Source organism: Scyliorhinus canicula, chromosome 14 (genome assembly GCF_902713615.1).
Source record: "Scyliorhinus canicula chromosome 14, sScyCan1.1, whole genome shotgun sequence".
Taxonomy (NCBI): domain Eukaryota; kingdom Metazoa; phylum Chordata; class Chondrichthyes; order Carcharhiniformes; family Scyliorhinidae; genus Scyliorhinus; species Scyliorhinus canicula.
The window spans coordinates 54924217-54939465 of NC_052159.1; the positions used below are offsets into that span (position 1 = coordinate 54924217).

Sequence of the window (15249 nt, forward strand, 5' to 3'; positions counted from 1 at the left end):
TAAGGTGGTGAAACAGGTTGAGTGTCAACCTAAAACTCCTTTCAACATGCCAGTGGCTGGCGGTAAGAGTAGGAGAGACTCCTGGTTATCCATGCTTGATGTGGAGTGGCATCCCTTAAACTATAAATCTCTGTGACAGGCTAACGACCTGTTCCAGGAATAACTAGCTATGGGAACAGACAATAATCTTCTTTAGTGCACCACTAGGTGCAGGAAAAGAATTGCAATTGGGAATAATAAAGCATAAGATGGTGAGAAAAAGCAACTTTAAAAGATGTAACTTTCTTTTAGATGTTTGAGCTCATTTGAAAATGTGAAACAGATTTTTCTGAGACTGCTTTAACTGAGTATAGTTGGATTCTCTGTATTCTGCAGCAGTGGATGCTGGTGTGAGTACAGCTGATGGGAACAAAGTCAGAAGATGTTGAAAATTCTCAGCAGGTCAGGAAGCATCTGCGGAGAGAACAGAGGTGGTGATATTTCAGGTGTGGGCCGTGACTAAAAACTGCACCTGAGGTCCACACACACAACATTCTCTCCACAGATTCCGCCTGTGTATTTCCAGTGCTTTCTGCTTTGTTCCATGTTTCCAGCGTGCATGACCCTTTTAGTTGTTGAGCCTGCAGAAGTACTTGCTACAGTGCGACATGGCAAAAACAACTTGGGTGTGCCCTTGGTAGCACAAGTGGCTAGCACTGTGGCTTCACAGCGCCATGGCTCCAGGTTCGATTCCCGCTGGGTCACTGTCTGTTCGGAGTCTGCACGTTCTCCCCGTGTCTGCGTGGGTTTCCTCCGGGTGCTCTGGTTTCTTCCCACGGTCCAAAGACGTGTACGTTAGGTGGATTGGCCATGATAAATTGCCCTTAGTGACCAAAAGGTTAGGAGCGGTTATTGGGTTCCGGGGATAGGGTGGAAGTGAGGGTCTAAGTGGGTGGGCGCAGACTCGATGGGCTGAATGGCCTCCTTCTGCACTGTATGTTCTGTGTGTTCATATATAATGTATGTTGGTTTTGGGGAGTCATTTAACCTCTAAAAACAGGTGAGTTTTCAAGTGCGACAGTAAAATGTTTAAAAAGTTCAAATCCAAAGATTTCAAATCTAGGCACTTCCCAGGTTTGCCAGGGCCATCTCAAGGTGCAACAACCAATCTGCTTTCAGGTCAACTAGGACTCAGTTGTTGGCATTCTGGCCAAACTCAGAACATTGTGGGTTCAAGTCCCATTCAAGTGATTTACACACAAAAATATGGGCTGACATTGCAGTGCAGTACTGAGGAGGGCATGCACTGTTGGAGATGCATTCTGAGACATTAATACTGAGACCCCGTCTGCTCTATATGGGTGTAAAAGATCCCATGATCGTATTTTGATGAAGACTGGTGGAGTTACCTCCAGTGTCTTGGCCAATAATCATCCCTCAATAGACATCACTGAAACAGAATGTCTGGTCATTATCACATTGCTGTTAGTGATAGCTTCAAGTGCACAAATTAGCTGCCTTCTTTACTGCATTACAACAGTGTCTATACTTTAAAGTCACTCTTTTGGTTTTAAAGTACTTTGGATAGTTTTTGATTGTGAAAGACACAATTTAAATCCAAGTTTTTCTTTTCTTTATAAGTCTTTGAAATGTTGTAAGGAGGCTGCATGTCTCCGTTATGATAAGAATTTTATTTTTAACTCACGTCACCAAGGTTTTCCTTGTCCTGAGAAACCGGCAGGTAAATGAAGGCTAGATCCATAAGGTGCCTTTACACCACTTCCACAAACTGTCCAACCCAAATCTCTAACCACCCCACTTATGATCACGAACCCCTGCGTACCACAATCTCTCAACTCTCCACCAATCTCTCCACATCGCCTGCTGTGTTCCCTCCACTTTCCCCTCCCTTGCATATTGCTCCCACCACCACAAAACCACCACTATGGTCTTGTGCCCCAATATTTGCCATCCAAGAGGCAGCCAACCTATTAATTGTGCTGTTGGGTGTGAAACTGATGAAACAAATTCAAGTTAAGCATTAAATTAAATGAATTAAAAACTCAAATTCGGAAAAATAACATTTTCCACCTTTCCTTTTATTTATTTATTTTTTCAATGCAGGATCCTCTCCAGCTCTATTGGCATCTCCAACTTCTGCCTTCTCTCCTGGTCCACCTCTGGGAAGGTCAACCCATCCAGTGGGGGGCTCATTGATGATCCCTCCATGGGAGGCACTGACTCAGACAACTCACGATGGAAGGCTATCAAACCTCCTCTGGGACAGAAATGATCCCACCACCCGAGTTGCTGACCTGCACTGTCACCCAGAAGGCTTCCTGCCACCTCAGCTGGTGAGCCAACAGATGACTGGCCTTCTCCCCATATTCATAGAAGGTCTCCCTTGAGTGATGCCTTACCCATTGACAACAACTCAAGCTCTGTTTGCAACTTCTTCCTTTCTGCCAATAAATCCGACATTGGGGTGATTAAGTTTTGTTGGCCCACCTCAAGGATGGAGTCCACCAGCCTCTGCCTCTCCACCTTCCCAGATTTATCCCTATGCGCCTTAAAATAAAGTATCTCCCCCCTAACCACCGCCTTTGGGGCCTCCAAGACTGTGGACGACGAGACCGCCTCATCCCTGTTGAACTCAACATAGTCCTGAATGAAAATGTTCCACCTTTCCTAACCATAACCCCTCCCCGTGTTATATTAATTGTATGAATTAAGTATATGAAGTTGGAGGGCATTGGGTGAATTGTTACTTGAGCATTTAGATGTAGCCCATTTTGCGGTAGGGTCTTTGATCAACGTTCTCTTGTGAGCTGTGCCTGTAACAGATGGGGCATTATTGCCTTTTTAAAAATAAATTTAGAGTACCCAATTTTTTTTTTTCCCCCAATTAAAGGGCAATTTAGCGTGGCCAATCCACCTATCCTGCACATCTTTGGGTTGTGAGGCTGAGACCCACGCAGACACGGGGAGAATGTGCAAAACTCCACACGGACAGTGACCCAGGGCCGGGATCGAACGCCACTGTGCCACCGTTCTACATTATGATGGAAACAAATTCCTCTGAGGTCCTGCCTAGGATCACAGTGAAGCAGCACACCTGCCCTGGCAAAAGGGGAGGTTTATTTGGAAAATGCATTGTTTGAAAAAAAAACTTAAGTTTAAAAAGAAACTGTGAAGATCGTTTTAAAAAAAGAAAGTTGGCAAAAGTAACAAAACTTTCAAACATGTTTAAAAATTAAGTAATGTAGTTGTTTAATTTCATGCTTCTCAAGATCCCTTTTGGGGTTCACCAATGAAAGCCGCTCATCCCCTGAGGTATTGCCTACCACTCATGGCCACTGGGCAGCAGTAGAGGGAATTGTGGCCGACTAATGAACCCAATCTGCCCTCTCATTTACAAGGCTCCAACAGTTGATGCCCACACACCATGGGTGGGTAATATTTTGTGGGGGGAGGCCTCAGTTTCTGTCTCACGTTTTATGCCACCCCCCTCTCCCCCAATTTACACCTTTGATTACTGTTGTTACACCCTTAAACTGGTTGCCAAAGAGAAATGTAGGCTGTGGAATTTTGCTGAATAAACAATGCTAACAAGAGAGCTTTCTTATGCTTACAGAGCCACACACTGGATTCCATATTGCCTTTAGTATGCTGGACATTGATGGCAACCAACAAGTTGAGAAAAAAGAATTTCTCGTGGTAATTTCCTTTACATTGTTCAAATTAAGCTTGTGCTTCATGATTGAATGTATTGAGCTTCATTGTAGATACATCTAGAAACTCGGTCTAAAATTTATACCGCATGGTACATATTACCCTCATTCCATCTGGCTTCAATATTTTATCAGGAAGAGGTAAACACTTGAATTCCATTGTGCAGTTCACATACATGCAGAATGACACAGAATCAAAAGCACTGTAGCAGGCCCTTCAGCCCAACTTGTCAATGTTGGTATTGATACTTTACATGCGGCTACTCCAACTTAAATTATTCTTCCTAACTGCTTCGATATTACACTACTTCGTAGTTGGTCATCCTTGTAAGTGCATCAACGCTGTCTGTTTCAACTTCTCCATGAGACACATCTCCAAATCTATGCTATTCAATCCATGTGAATGTAAATTCCATACTATCACCGTCACAAAAGCCATTTCAGGGATTTGAGTGCATAATCTAGACTAACACTTCAGTGCAACACGAGTGCAGCACTATCTGAGACCTGGTATTAGACTTCAATATTTCAGATGAGATGTTAATCTGAGGGCCTCTCTGCTTCATCATAAGGATATAAAACTCCCATGGCACTGTTTGAAAGATAGCTAAGGAGGTACACAATGGGCGGAATTCTCCGCTCCCCATGCGGCCTGGGAGAAACGCGAGAGGGCCTCCCGACATTTTTTACGCCCCCGCGATTCTCCCCGTGTTTTTCACGGCGAACGGCGATTCTCCGAGCCTGATGGGCCGAGCGGCCGGCCCTTCACGCCCGTTTCACCACGGCAGCATCCACACCTGGTCGCTGCATTCGTAAAACGGGCGTCAGATGCCCATTTGGGGCATCCAGGGGCCCGATTGGGACGGGAGCACCGCGACTGTGCTCCGGAGGGGACAGGCCCGCGATTGGTGCCCACCGATCGTCGGGCCAGCGTCCAAAACGGACGCACTCTTTCCCCTCCGCCGCCCGGCAAGATCAAGCCGCCACGTCTTGCCGGCCGGCTTGGAGAAAGACGGCACTGCGCATGCGCGGGTTCGTGCCGTCTGCGCGGTGGTCATCCGCGCATGCACGGGTTGGAACCGGCAACCCGCGCATGCGCAGATGACATCATGAAAAGCGGCGTTCGCACGTCATTTCTGGCGCCGAGGTCGCGGCTGGGAACGACGGGGGCCCGCTCCTAGCCCCCCAGGTGGGGGTGAATTAGGTGCAGGGAGCGGGCCCCGAGGCCGTCGTGAATCACGACCGAGTTCACAACGGCCTCCGCGATTTTTGGCCTTAGCGGAGAATACCGCCCAATGTGTTCTCCCTTGTGTCCTGGCAAATGCTTATCCCTCAATCAATATTTCAGATTTCATTGTTGTTTTAAAACCTAGCTATGCGTAAATTGGCTCCTGCATTTCCTACATTGCAACAAAACACATTTCAAAAGTACATCATTGAGTGTGAAGCACTTCAGGATATCCTGAGGTTATGAAAGGCATTATATAAATGCATGTTCTTTCTTTGAGTGAATTGATACTCCACTTTATTTCAATTATTTAAGAAAGAAAGATGGTGGATTTATTCATGCCCTCAAGATGTCCCATAGTATTTTGCAACCAATGGATTACTGTCAATGTTACATATATATTCAGCTAACTGTCAGCCACAATTTGTCATCCGAGCTTGTGTAGATTAAATATTGTTTTCTATTCATGCTCCTGTTATTTTATTCTTGTTCAGTCGTCTGGTTAGTTATATGAAAATGAACAATCAAACCAAGCCATTTCCTTCCTATTTATTCCTATTAATAGAGAGTTTCTCATTTTTAAAAAGTGGAATTTCATGAAAAATGTTTGAAAAATGACTTGTCTACAGAGACAATAGTATACATTGAGTCTAAGTACATGATCATTTAATTTATGCATTGCACAAATGGCCACAAGGCCAGTGTTTACCATCAGTAAGACCTGCCCTTGGACGTTTAGCTTTCAAAGAAAAATGTCCGACAAATTTCGGAAATTGTGAGCTGATAGTGCCTGAGTAAGAGTAACAGTGCATGTGGAACCTCAGTGAACAGGGCAAGCAATTATGGGTGTGTTTTAATGGCCTCATCGCATCAGACTTGGTGATGCGACAAGGGTGTTTAATCTCGCGACACGGATCCCGCCCTTACTAGGCGAGTTCCAGATTAACATATTTAAATAGGCCATGGGGGAAGTGTTCTCTCAGGCCACTGTAGGCCCTCAGGTGGTCAGGCTCTGGGCAGGCTGGCACCCAGGCACCTTGGCATTGCCACCTAGGGTGCCCTGCCCTTAAGAGATGGGTAAAGGGAGGAACTCGAGAACCCCCTAAGAGGTAGGTTGGGGCAGTGGAGGCTCCAGAGGCCACGGTGGGGATCGCAAGATCTGGTCGACATTTAAAAATGGCGCCCTGATTTCTTTCTTCATTGACGAGCTCAGCTCATCAGTGCAGGAAATGAGGTAAGTTGGGCTTTGGCGAGTTCCCCACAGAGGCTAAAAACAACCAGCAGAATCCTGTTAGATAGCACGATTGTTCTCGCTGCTGCAGGCACTATATGCGTCCAAAACGGGACTCTCTTTTTATGTTTTTAATCATGTCCTATATATCCTCTTAACCAATCAGATTGAAGGATTGGGAAGTAAACAACATAAAGGCTGAGAACAATGTCTAAATTCGAATGGATGAATTCAATATCAAATCAGGTTTAGAAGTAAAATTAAAGAGCAGGAAGGATAGGTTGGACTCAGAAGGAGAGTAAGAAGAGTCAGCAGAGACAAGTTTCTTCAAAAAACAAAATAACATTTTGCTTTTTTAATATCTCCCAACAACAATTAATATCTGAAGTGAAGAGTCTCCACACTTATGATGGTTACTTTTCAGTGTCAGAGAAGCGATTAGCAGTAATTAATATCTATCACATTGTTAAACGGTAACTTAAACTTGAAATGGCAAGACTTAACCTTCTTTGACGGGTTTAGTTTGCATTTACCGCAGAAATACAGCAATTTCAAGCCATTTAATGTATCTCAACGGTAACGCAGACTGCAAAGCTGACAAAGAATTGTGCAATTTTGGCAACCATTGGATATCCACTGGATCATTTACACAGAAATAATGGCAACACCATGAGCCTCACTGTTATATTGACAGCAAATGCCAGTCCATTATGATGAAAAAGTTACCTCCAGCCACCTTTCTTTCTCCCACACCATGGGCCCAAGTCTTGAAAAAGGTTCTATGTCTAGTCTAAGAATGTTATTTTGCTCCAATTCCTAATACATGCCCAAAATTATTATACTACAGTTGCAGATTTGCGTGAGAGTTTTTGGTCCACACTTGCTCATGAAACAAAAAGGCTATGTTTTTATTCTTGCTGGTTGAGGAATATTTTGGAGCAAGCTGTAGAGTTTAGGATGATACAGTGTCCATGGAGATGTGTAAAGAGAACTCGCCTCCTAACCTCCATCCTCCACTCATCCATGTGGGCTGAAAGTAAAGCAGAAAATCTAAAATATTCAGCCTTCCAGGAAATATTCAGACTATTTCTTCCCCTATCCAATCTGAATGGATCGCCCTTGAACAAAGGAACAAAGCCTCACCTGGTCTTCCCGAACCTCTTACAAATTCTTATCCAATAGAAGTGTATTAGCAGCTTTAATGGATGTGCTGCTGTCAGTGCCAACAAAGTTGAGTGTAGTTCTTGCATGTGTACTAATTCCATGGAAAGGTAAGAAGGAAAATATAGTAGGCACGTTAGTTTCTTGACCTGACACTATCAAGCTTTGACCTCAACCAAGGGACTTCACACGTGTGGCACAGCAATGAAGATGTGGATCTAGTTTCAAGATCAAACCTCAGTGCTTTTAAGAGAATTAGTTTTAAGTAGTCCCGACTGAGAGGTATTTGCAAGGCCTGCAAATTCACTTTACTGACAATTTAACTGACAGTTATCTCAGATCCAGAAATCTTTAGTATGTAAACCTAATTGACATCACATTCAGACATTACTAAAGAGTCTGGCTTTTTTTTTGCATTCATTCTAGGTTCTTTTTAAGTCCGAGAACTTCAGAGCTCATTTTGGCCTTTTTCCCATGTTTTACACAAAGAGTATATCTACTTCTTGAATAATAAAAAGTTAATATTCTTTTTGTTTTGCTACTAGAGATGGGTTACAACTAGCAGCAAAAAAATGAAAAGTCTACTTTGATTAAGGACATCAGACTTAACAGCTCTAATTAAAGTTAGCAACCACAGCAAAATTGATTTGATTCTCTCTTATAATTTATTATAATGGTGATTTTTGTCCAGGTAACTGTATGCTGTTCTATTTTTCCTGAGAGATGTTTGTCGAGGTGCAGGTGAAAGGCTAGGTGGATCACCAGTGACAGCTTACACTTTCATACCAGACACAAGTTGCTGTGACATTCAGACACTTGCAACACAATTAAAAACATTTTGAACCGAGTTGGCTTCAGAAGTGGAGTCTGTGGAACCAGTTAGATATTGAATAGGCATTACTCCTAAGCTGTAAAAACCAGAAAGCAGCAAAATTCACAGTAGATTAAGTTACTGGAATTTTTGTTCTACTTGCCTTTTTGTGCCACTTGTAAGTTTCTTTCTTTATTTCATTTCTTTAAGGGGTAAGATGGTGAAGGGTAGAAGGGTAGAAATGGATTACAGAACCATGACAACTACCACTTGAAATTCTTCAAGTGCAGATCATGTCTGCTGCACCATGTAATTCAATGGCTTTCGAGTGATGCAGTCCCATGAAGATGATGTATTGGGGTCTGGCGGGGTTAGTCTTCTGGCCAGTTGAATAGAGCTGGTAGTTCGGGAGGGAAGAGAAGCAAAACATCAGAAAAAGGAGCTTCACAAGCGTTTCATCAAGAACTCTCACAGCGGGATGGTTTCATAGCCCACCTTCGCTGAACAGGAATAAATCTGTCCTTCACAGGATCAAAGCCAGAAGGAATTTTAAAAGAATTTTAAAGCTGCCGTATCCCTTTTTGTAGATCTTTATAAGCCAATTAAAAAGCTATCAAAAATAAAATATATGAACCTCTCACTACAACTTAGGCCTCTAGCAAAGTTTCAAAACAAACATCCATGCTGCTATTTGGTAAGATAACTGAGAATCATAAAAAGTTGTGTACAGATGTGTTTTTTAAGTTTAAAGTTACTGGAATATTTTGCAGACTTGACTGCTAATTTCTTTCTTTTATCCCCAAAATGCTACTCTTTTTCTCGTAATTCACACTTGTTTGTTAAGAATTCCTTTTTTAGTTTTCGGAAATTATTAGTTCCAGGATAGTTTTACACATTTGAGTCCTTTTGATCTTTCAATCCCAAGGGAAAATAAATAATTATTTAAAAGCAATGACAGTCCCGTACAGACGGTCTAGTGTTATCATGCGATCATCCAAGACAGACAAATGGAGTGTTACATGATATAAAATTTTATTAAATACCAAAATATTTGGCAGCAAGGCAAAATGTTTTAGTCCAACAAAATTTAGCCAGCAGACTTTGCTTGTGCTTGTTTGGTATGAGACTATCATGACATATAATTAGGTTTTGAGGCTACTGTACAAAATGCAGCCTTTGCACATTCTTCTTCTGTAAAACTGTATTGCAGCATGGATTTTTGTTGCAAATCCATTCTTGGGATACAGTATGGGAGCCCTCGGCAATACACTATTTAATGTCCAATTATCATTGTGCTGAGAAGATGGTGCAACAACTTATTTGCTGAAACGTAGTAACCAAGTAGGGCCTTTCAAGGCCTGGGGTAACATACATAGATCAGACTGGGTAAGAACAACAGGTTTCTTCCCTTATGGACATTAGTGAACCATTTGGATTTTTATAATAATCCAGCAGCTTCATGATGACTTTTCTTTTACTGATTTCATCTTTTTATTTCCAGATTTTCTAAACATAATTCAAATTATCAAACTGCCACAGTGGGTTTCAAAGTCACGTTCTTTGAATTAGTGTCCCAAGTCTGTGGATTGCTCGTCACAATTACTGCATACCTATACTCCTTTATTAATTACCATGCTGAAAATCCATTTGTAATTAACAGCGGTGGTTAGAAAATTGGGAGAGTCATGTATAGTCTTCTGTTAATATCCTTAATCCTGTATAATAATCATACTAATTTACCCCACTCAAGTGTTAAAATTCTGATTGAAATTACCACTTGAAACCCTCTCAGAAGTAAACATAAAGATTACATGCATGATAACCTAGTAAAGGTCTGTCAATGAAGATTCAGACAGGGAAGATCTTGCAAGCCCAATCGCCTTCATCTTTTTAAACACGTGATCTTCCAAATGATGGGAGACAAGGAAATAGCTGAGGAACTTAATAAGTACTTTGCGTCAGTCTTCACAGTAGAAGACATGAGTAATATCCCAACAATTCAGGAAAGTCAGGGGGCAGAGTTGAATATGGTTGCCATCACAAAGGAGAAGGTGCTAGAGAAACTAAAAGGTCTGAAAATTGATAAATCTCCGGGCCCAGATGGGCTACATCCTAGAGTTCTAAAGGAGATAGCTGAAGAAATAGTGGAGGCGTTAGTTATGATCTTTCAAAAGTCACTGGAATCAGGGAAAGTCCCAGAGGATTGGAAAATCGCTGTTGTAACCCCCCTGTTCAAGAAGGGAACAAGAAAAAAGATGGAAAATTATAGGCCAATTAGCCTAACCTCGGTTGTTGGCAAAATTCTAGAATCCATCGTTAAGGATGAGATTTCTAAATTCTTGGAAGTGCAGGGTCGGATTAGGACAAGTCAGCATGGATTTAGTAAGGGGAGGTCGTGCCTGACAAACCTGTTAGAGTTCTTTGAAGAGATAACAAACAGGTTAGACCAAGGAGAGCCAATGGATGTTATCTATCTTGACTTCCAAAAGGCCTTTGACAAGGTGCCTCACGGGAGACTGCTGAGTAAAATAAGGGCCCATGGTATTCGAGGCAAGGTACTAACATGGATTGACGATTGGCTGTCAGACAGAAGGCAGAGAGTTGGGATAAAAGGTTCTTTTTCGGAATGGCAACCGGTGACAAGTGGTGTCCCGCAGGGTTCAGTGTTGGGGCCACAGCTGTTCTCTTTATATATTAACGATCTAGATGACGGGACTGGGGGCATTCTGGCCAAGTTTGCCGATGATACAAAGATAGGTGGAGGGGCAGGTAGTATTGAGGAGGTGGGGAGGCTGCAGAAAGATTTAGACAGTTTAGGAGAATGGTCCAAGAAGTGGCTGATGAAATTCAACGTGGGCAAGTGCGAGGTCTTGCACTTTGGAAAAAAGAATAGAGGCATGGACTATTTTCTAAACGGTGACAAAATTTATAATGCTAAAGTGCAAAGGGACTTGGGAGTCCTAGTCCAGGATTCTCTAAAGGTAAACTTGCAGGTTGAGTCCGTAATTAAAAAAGCAAATGTAATGTTGTCATTTATCTCAAGAGGCTTGGAATATAAAAGCAGGGATGTACTTCTGAGGCTTTATAAAGCACTAGTTAGGCCCCATTTAGAATACTGTGAGCAATTTTGGGCCCCATACCTCAGGAAGGACATACTGGCACTGGAGCGGGTCCAGCGGAGATTCACACGGATGATCCCAGGAATGGTAGGCCTAACATACGATGAACGTCTGAGGATCGTGGGATTATATTCATTGGAGTTTAGGAGGTTGAGGGGAGATCTAATAGAAACGTACAAGATAACGAATGGCTTGGATAGGATGGACGTAGGGAAGTTGTTTCCATTAGCAGGGGAGACTAGGACGCGGGGGCACAGCCTTAGAATAAAAGGGAGTCACTTTAGAACAGAGATGAGGAGAAATTTCTTCAGCCAGAGAGTGGTAGGTCTGTGGAATTCATTGCCACAGAGGGCGGTGGAGGCCGGGACGTTGAGTGTCTTTAAGACAGAAATTGATAAATTCTTGATTTCTCGAGTAATTAAGGGCTATGGGGAGAGAGCGGGTAAATGGAGTTGAAATCAACCATGATTGAATGGTGGAGTGGACTCGATGGGCCGAATGGCCTTACTTCCACTCCTATGTCTTATGGTCTTATGGACTGGACTGTGGAAATTCAAAAAATGGTTCTTCCAAAGAACCTTTGACAACAGACTGCATGGAAGGCTGCCGCCAGACCTTAAAGGAGTGTGGATTAGAGGTCAAATGTAGTAATGATCAGATACTGGCTGGAGAACAGAAAGTGATTGGTAGGTTTTAGGGAGTGATGCCAGAGTAGAAGTGTTGAAAGGAAGCCCCTGTGGACACGATCACTTGGAAGGAAGATGTAGGGTGAAGAATAATGTATAATGTATATGAGCTTACTTTGTAATTAATATTTCTCTACGATACTTAGCGCTGGACTCTCAAACTGTCACCAAAGCAGGAAATGGGTAGTTTTGGAACACCACTTTTCCTGAAACTCCATGCAAAACCATTAAAATTAATACTGATAAAATCAATTAATGCTCCTGTCAAACCTGTTGGATAATTTACACTACTGTGTTAAGAAAATGGTGGAAATTATACTTAAAAATTAATATGATGTGGAGGTGCCTGCGTTGGACTGGGGTGAGAACAGTAAGAAGTCTTACAACACCAGGTTAAAGTTCAACAGGTTTGTTTCGAATCACCTGTGATTCGTGATTCGAAACATGCCTGTTGGACTTTAACCTGGTGTTGTAAGACTTATCATAAAAATACATCAAAATGGCACACAGAAGCATGCCGCATGGTAGCACAGTGGTTAGCACTGTTGCTTCACAGCGCCAGGGTACCAGGTTCGATTCCCACTTGTCTGCCTGTTTGAAGTCTGCACGTTCTCCCTGTGTCTGCATGGATTTCCTCCGGGTGCTCTGGTTTCCTTCAACAAGTCCCGAAAGACGTGACTGTTAGGTGAATTGGACATTCTGAATTCTCCCTCTGTGTACCCGAACAGGCGCTGTACAGTGGTGACTAGGAGCTTTTCACAGTAACTTCATTGCAGTGTTAATGTAAGCCTGCTTGTGACAATAATAAAGATTATAATTATTATGCCATTCAGCCCAGCTGGCCTATGCCGGCCTTTCTTTCCACACTAAGTTCCTCCCATTCAGCTTCATCTGACCCTATCAGCTGATCCTTCTATTTCTTTCTCACTCATTTGCTTATCTAATTTCCCTTGAATGCACCTTCACTATTCCTTTTGCTGTTCCTTTTGGTAGCAAGTTCCAACCACTCTTCAAGTAAGGAACTTTCTCTTGAATTTCCTGTGGGTTTTCTTGATGGCATATTTTTATGGCCTCTAGTTTTGGTCTGTCCCACAAATGAAAACTTCTGTATCAAGTTTATAATCTCCATCCGGTCGCCCTTCAACCTTCTCTTTTCTAGAGAAAAGGGCCCCAGCCTTTCCTGATAAGTTTATACTTTCAGTTCTGGTATACAAGAAAACCTGAATGTAAAATTGACAATAACTAGCTTCAGGAGATGGCTAAGGTGATTGATCTCATTCTAAAATGTAGTCAAGTTTGCACATAGCATTTAACCATAACAGCAAATTGTAGTTTCTTTCAGTCTTATTCAGTGAAAAACAAGGACCTGGCCTAGAGGCACCAGCAAGGTAGTCAATTAGGTAACTACATACGAAGATACCACCAGTGAGCAGTAGGCCATTCAGCCCCTCGAGCATGCTCCACCATTTAATAACATCTTGGATGATCTGATAGTAACCTCAAATCTGCATCGCGCCTACCCCCGATAACCATCACCGCTTTGTTTATCAAGAATCTATCTACCTCTGCCTTAAAAACATTCAAAGACTCTGCTTCCACCAACATGTCAGGAAGAGAGTTCCAAAGACTGGCAATCCTCTGAGTAAAATAAATTTGTATCATCTCAGTTTTAAACGGGGGACCCCTTATTTTAAATAGTGGCCCCTAGTTCTAGATTCTCCTTGTAGCCACCGAAGTTGGCCATTCCCTAAATACAAAATGGAGGAACGCAAAGCATACAGGTTAAAATGGACAATGTTTGCAGCACTAGCAGGCTGCACCAAGCAAATGTGGATTCTGTCTGCTAAGAGAGCAGATGGCACCGAAACAAACATTCCGCATACTAATGAGGCAATCTCTGGGATAGTTAGCATAGTAATGGAACGATCCCAGAGACAATTAACACAAATGGGGAAGTAACTGGAACATTGTATAGGATACCAGACACCCCGGCACCAGCGGGGTCCGAAAACAAAGCACCTGAAAGCCCGCCCAGTAGCCAAGGAACAGCCTCAGTATTGGGGGGATTCAAACATATCGATTGGGAAGAGACCCAATCGATTCCGAGCAGGTAAAGGGGTCCGCCCAAAGGGGCGCGGATCCCTGGGACCTATAAAAGACAGGTCCCACACTTAGTTCATTCTTCTGAACCAGCCCTCCTCTCTGGACCAGCATTTCGACCAGCTTTGCCAAGAAGACCTTGAACGAGAGAGAGGAGAGGTTTGGGGACAGCAGCCACCAGCAAGTAAGTGTCTCACAACGATCGCTACCAGAGATAGACACTCCTGACCCCTTTTTAACCTGTACCAACCTGAAGTCTGGAGACCAGAGCAGAGCAAGAGGCCTTGCCCCCTGATCCGGCAGTTCCTTCGAGATAAGTATTTGTTTATTTAGCGGTAGGAATAGTTTAATCCTCTTAGCATGTGCATGGGTAGTTTTATAATTGTATTATAATAAACTCAGTTGTTTGAACTTACTAATTGGTGTATGGTTTTATTGCTTTGAACTTCACCTTGAAACTTGTGGCGGTATCTTAACGATACCTGGCGACTCCAGAGCTAAGTAACGAAACAGAGCCAAATTGAGTGTTAAGCGCACTCACCCAGAACGAACAACACCCTACAAGAGGAAACATCCTCTCCACATCCACCCTGTCAAAAAGCCTCAGGATCTTACGTGCTTCAAATCAAGTCACCTCTTACTCTTGTAAACTCTTGCAGCTACAAGACTAGCCTGTCTAACCTTTCCTCATAAGACAGCTCACCTATTCCAGTTATTAGTTTGATAAACTTTCTCTGAACATTTCCCAATGCATTCACACCTTTCCTTGAATAAAGTGCCCAATACTATATACAGTACTCCAAATGTGGTCTCACTAGTACAAGTGAAGCACACTTTTGTAATCAATTCCCCTCACAATAAATGGTAACATTCTATTAGCTTTCCTAATTACTTGCTTTATCTGCATATTAGCCTTTTGTGATTCATGCACAAGGACACCCAGATCCTTCTGCATGTCAGAGCTCAGCAATCTCTCACCGTTTAGATAATATGTTTCTTTGTTATTCTTCCTGCCATAATGGACCAATTTCACACTTTCCCACATTATCCCCCATTTTCCAGATCTTTGCCCACTCAATTAACCTTATAGCCTCCTTATATCCTCTTCACAAATTACTTTCCTACCTATCTTTGTGACATCAGCAAATTTGGCAACCATCCCTTCAATTCCTTCATCCAGTTCATTTATATAAAGCCCCTGCC

At 42.7% G+C, this 15249-nt stretch overlaps 1 protein-coding gene across 1 annotated transcript in view; it reads left to right on the forward strand.

Annotated features, from left to right (window-relative positions):
* Positions 1 to 15249, forward strand: part of micu2 (mitochondrial calcium uptake 2) — a 599136-nt gene that overhangs the window by 463166 nt on the left and 120721 nt on the right. Inside the window, 1 exon segment of the mRNA XM_038818942.1 lies at positions 3614 to 3696. Coding sequence (XP_038674870.1) covers positions 3614 to 3696 — 83 coding nt within the window.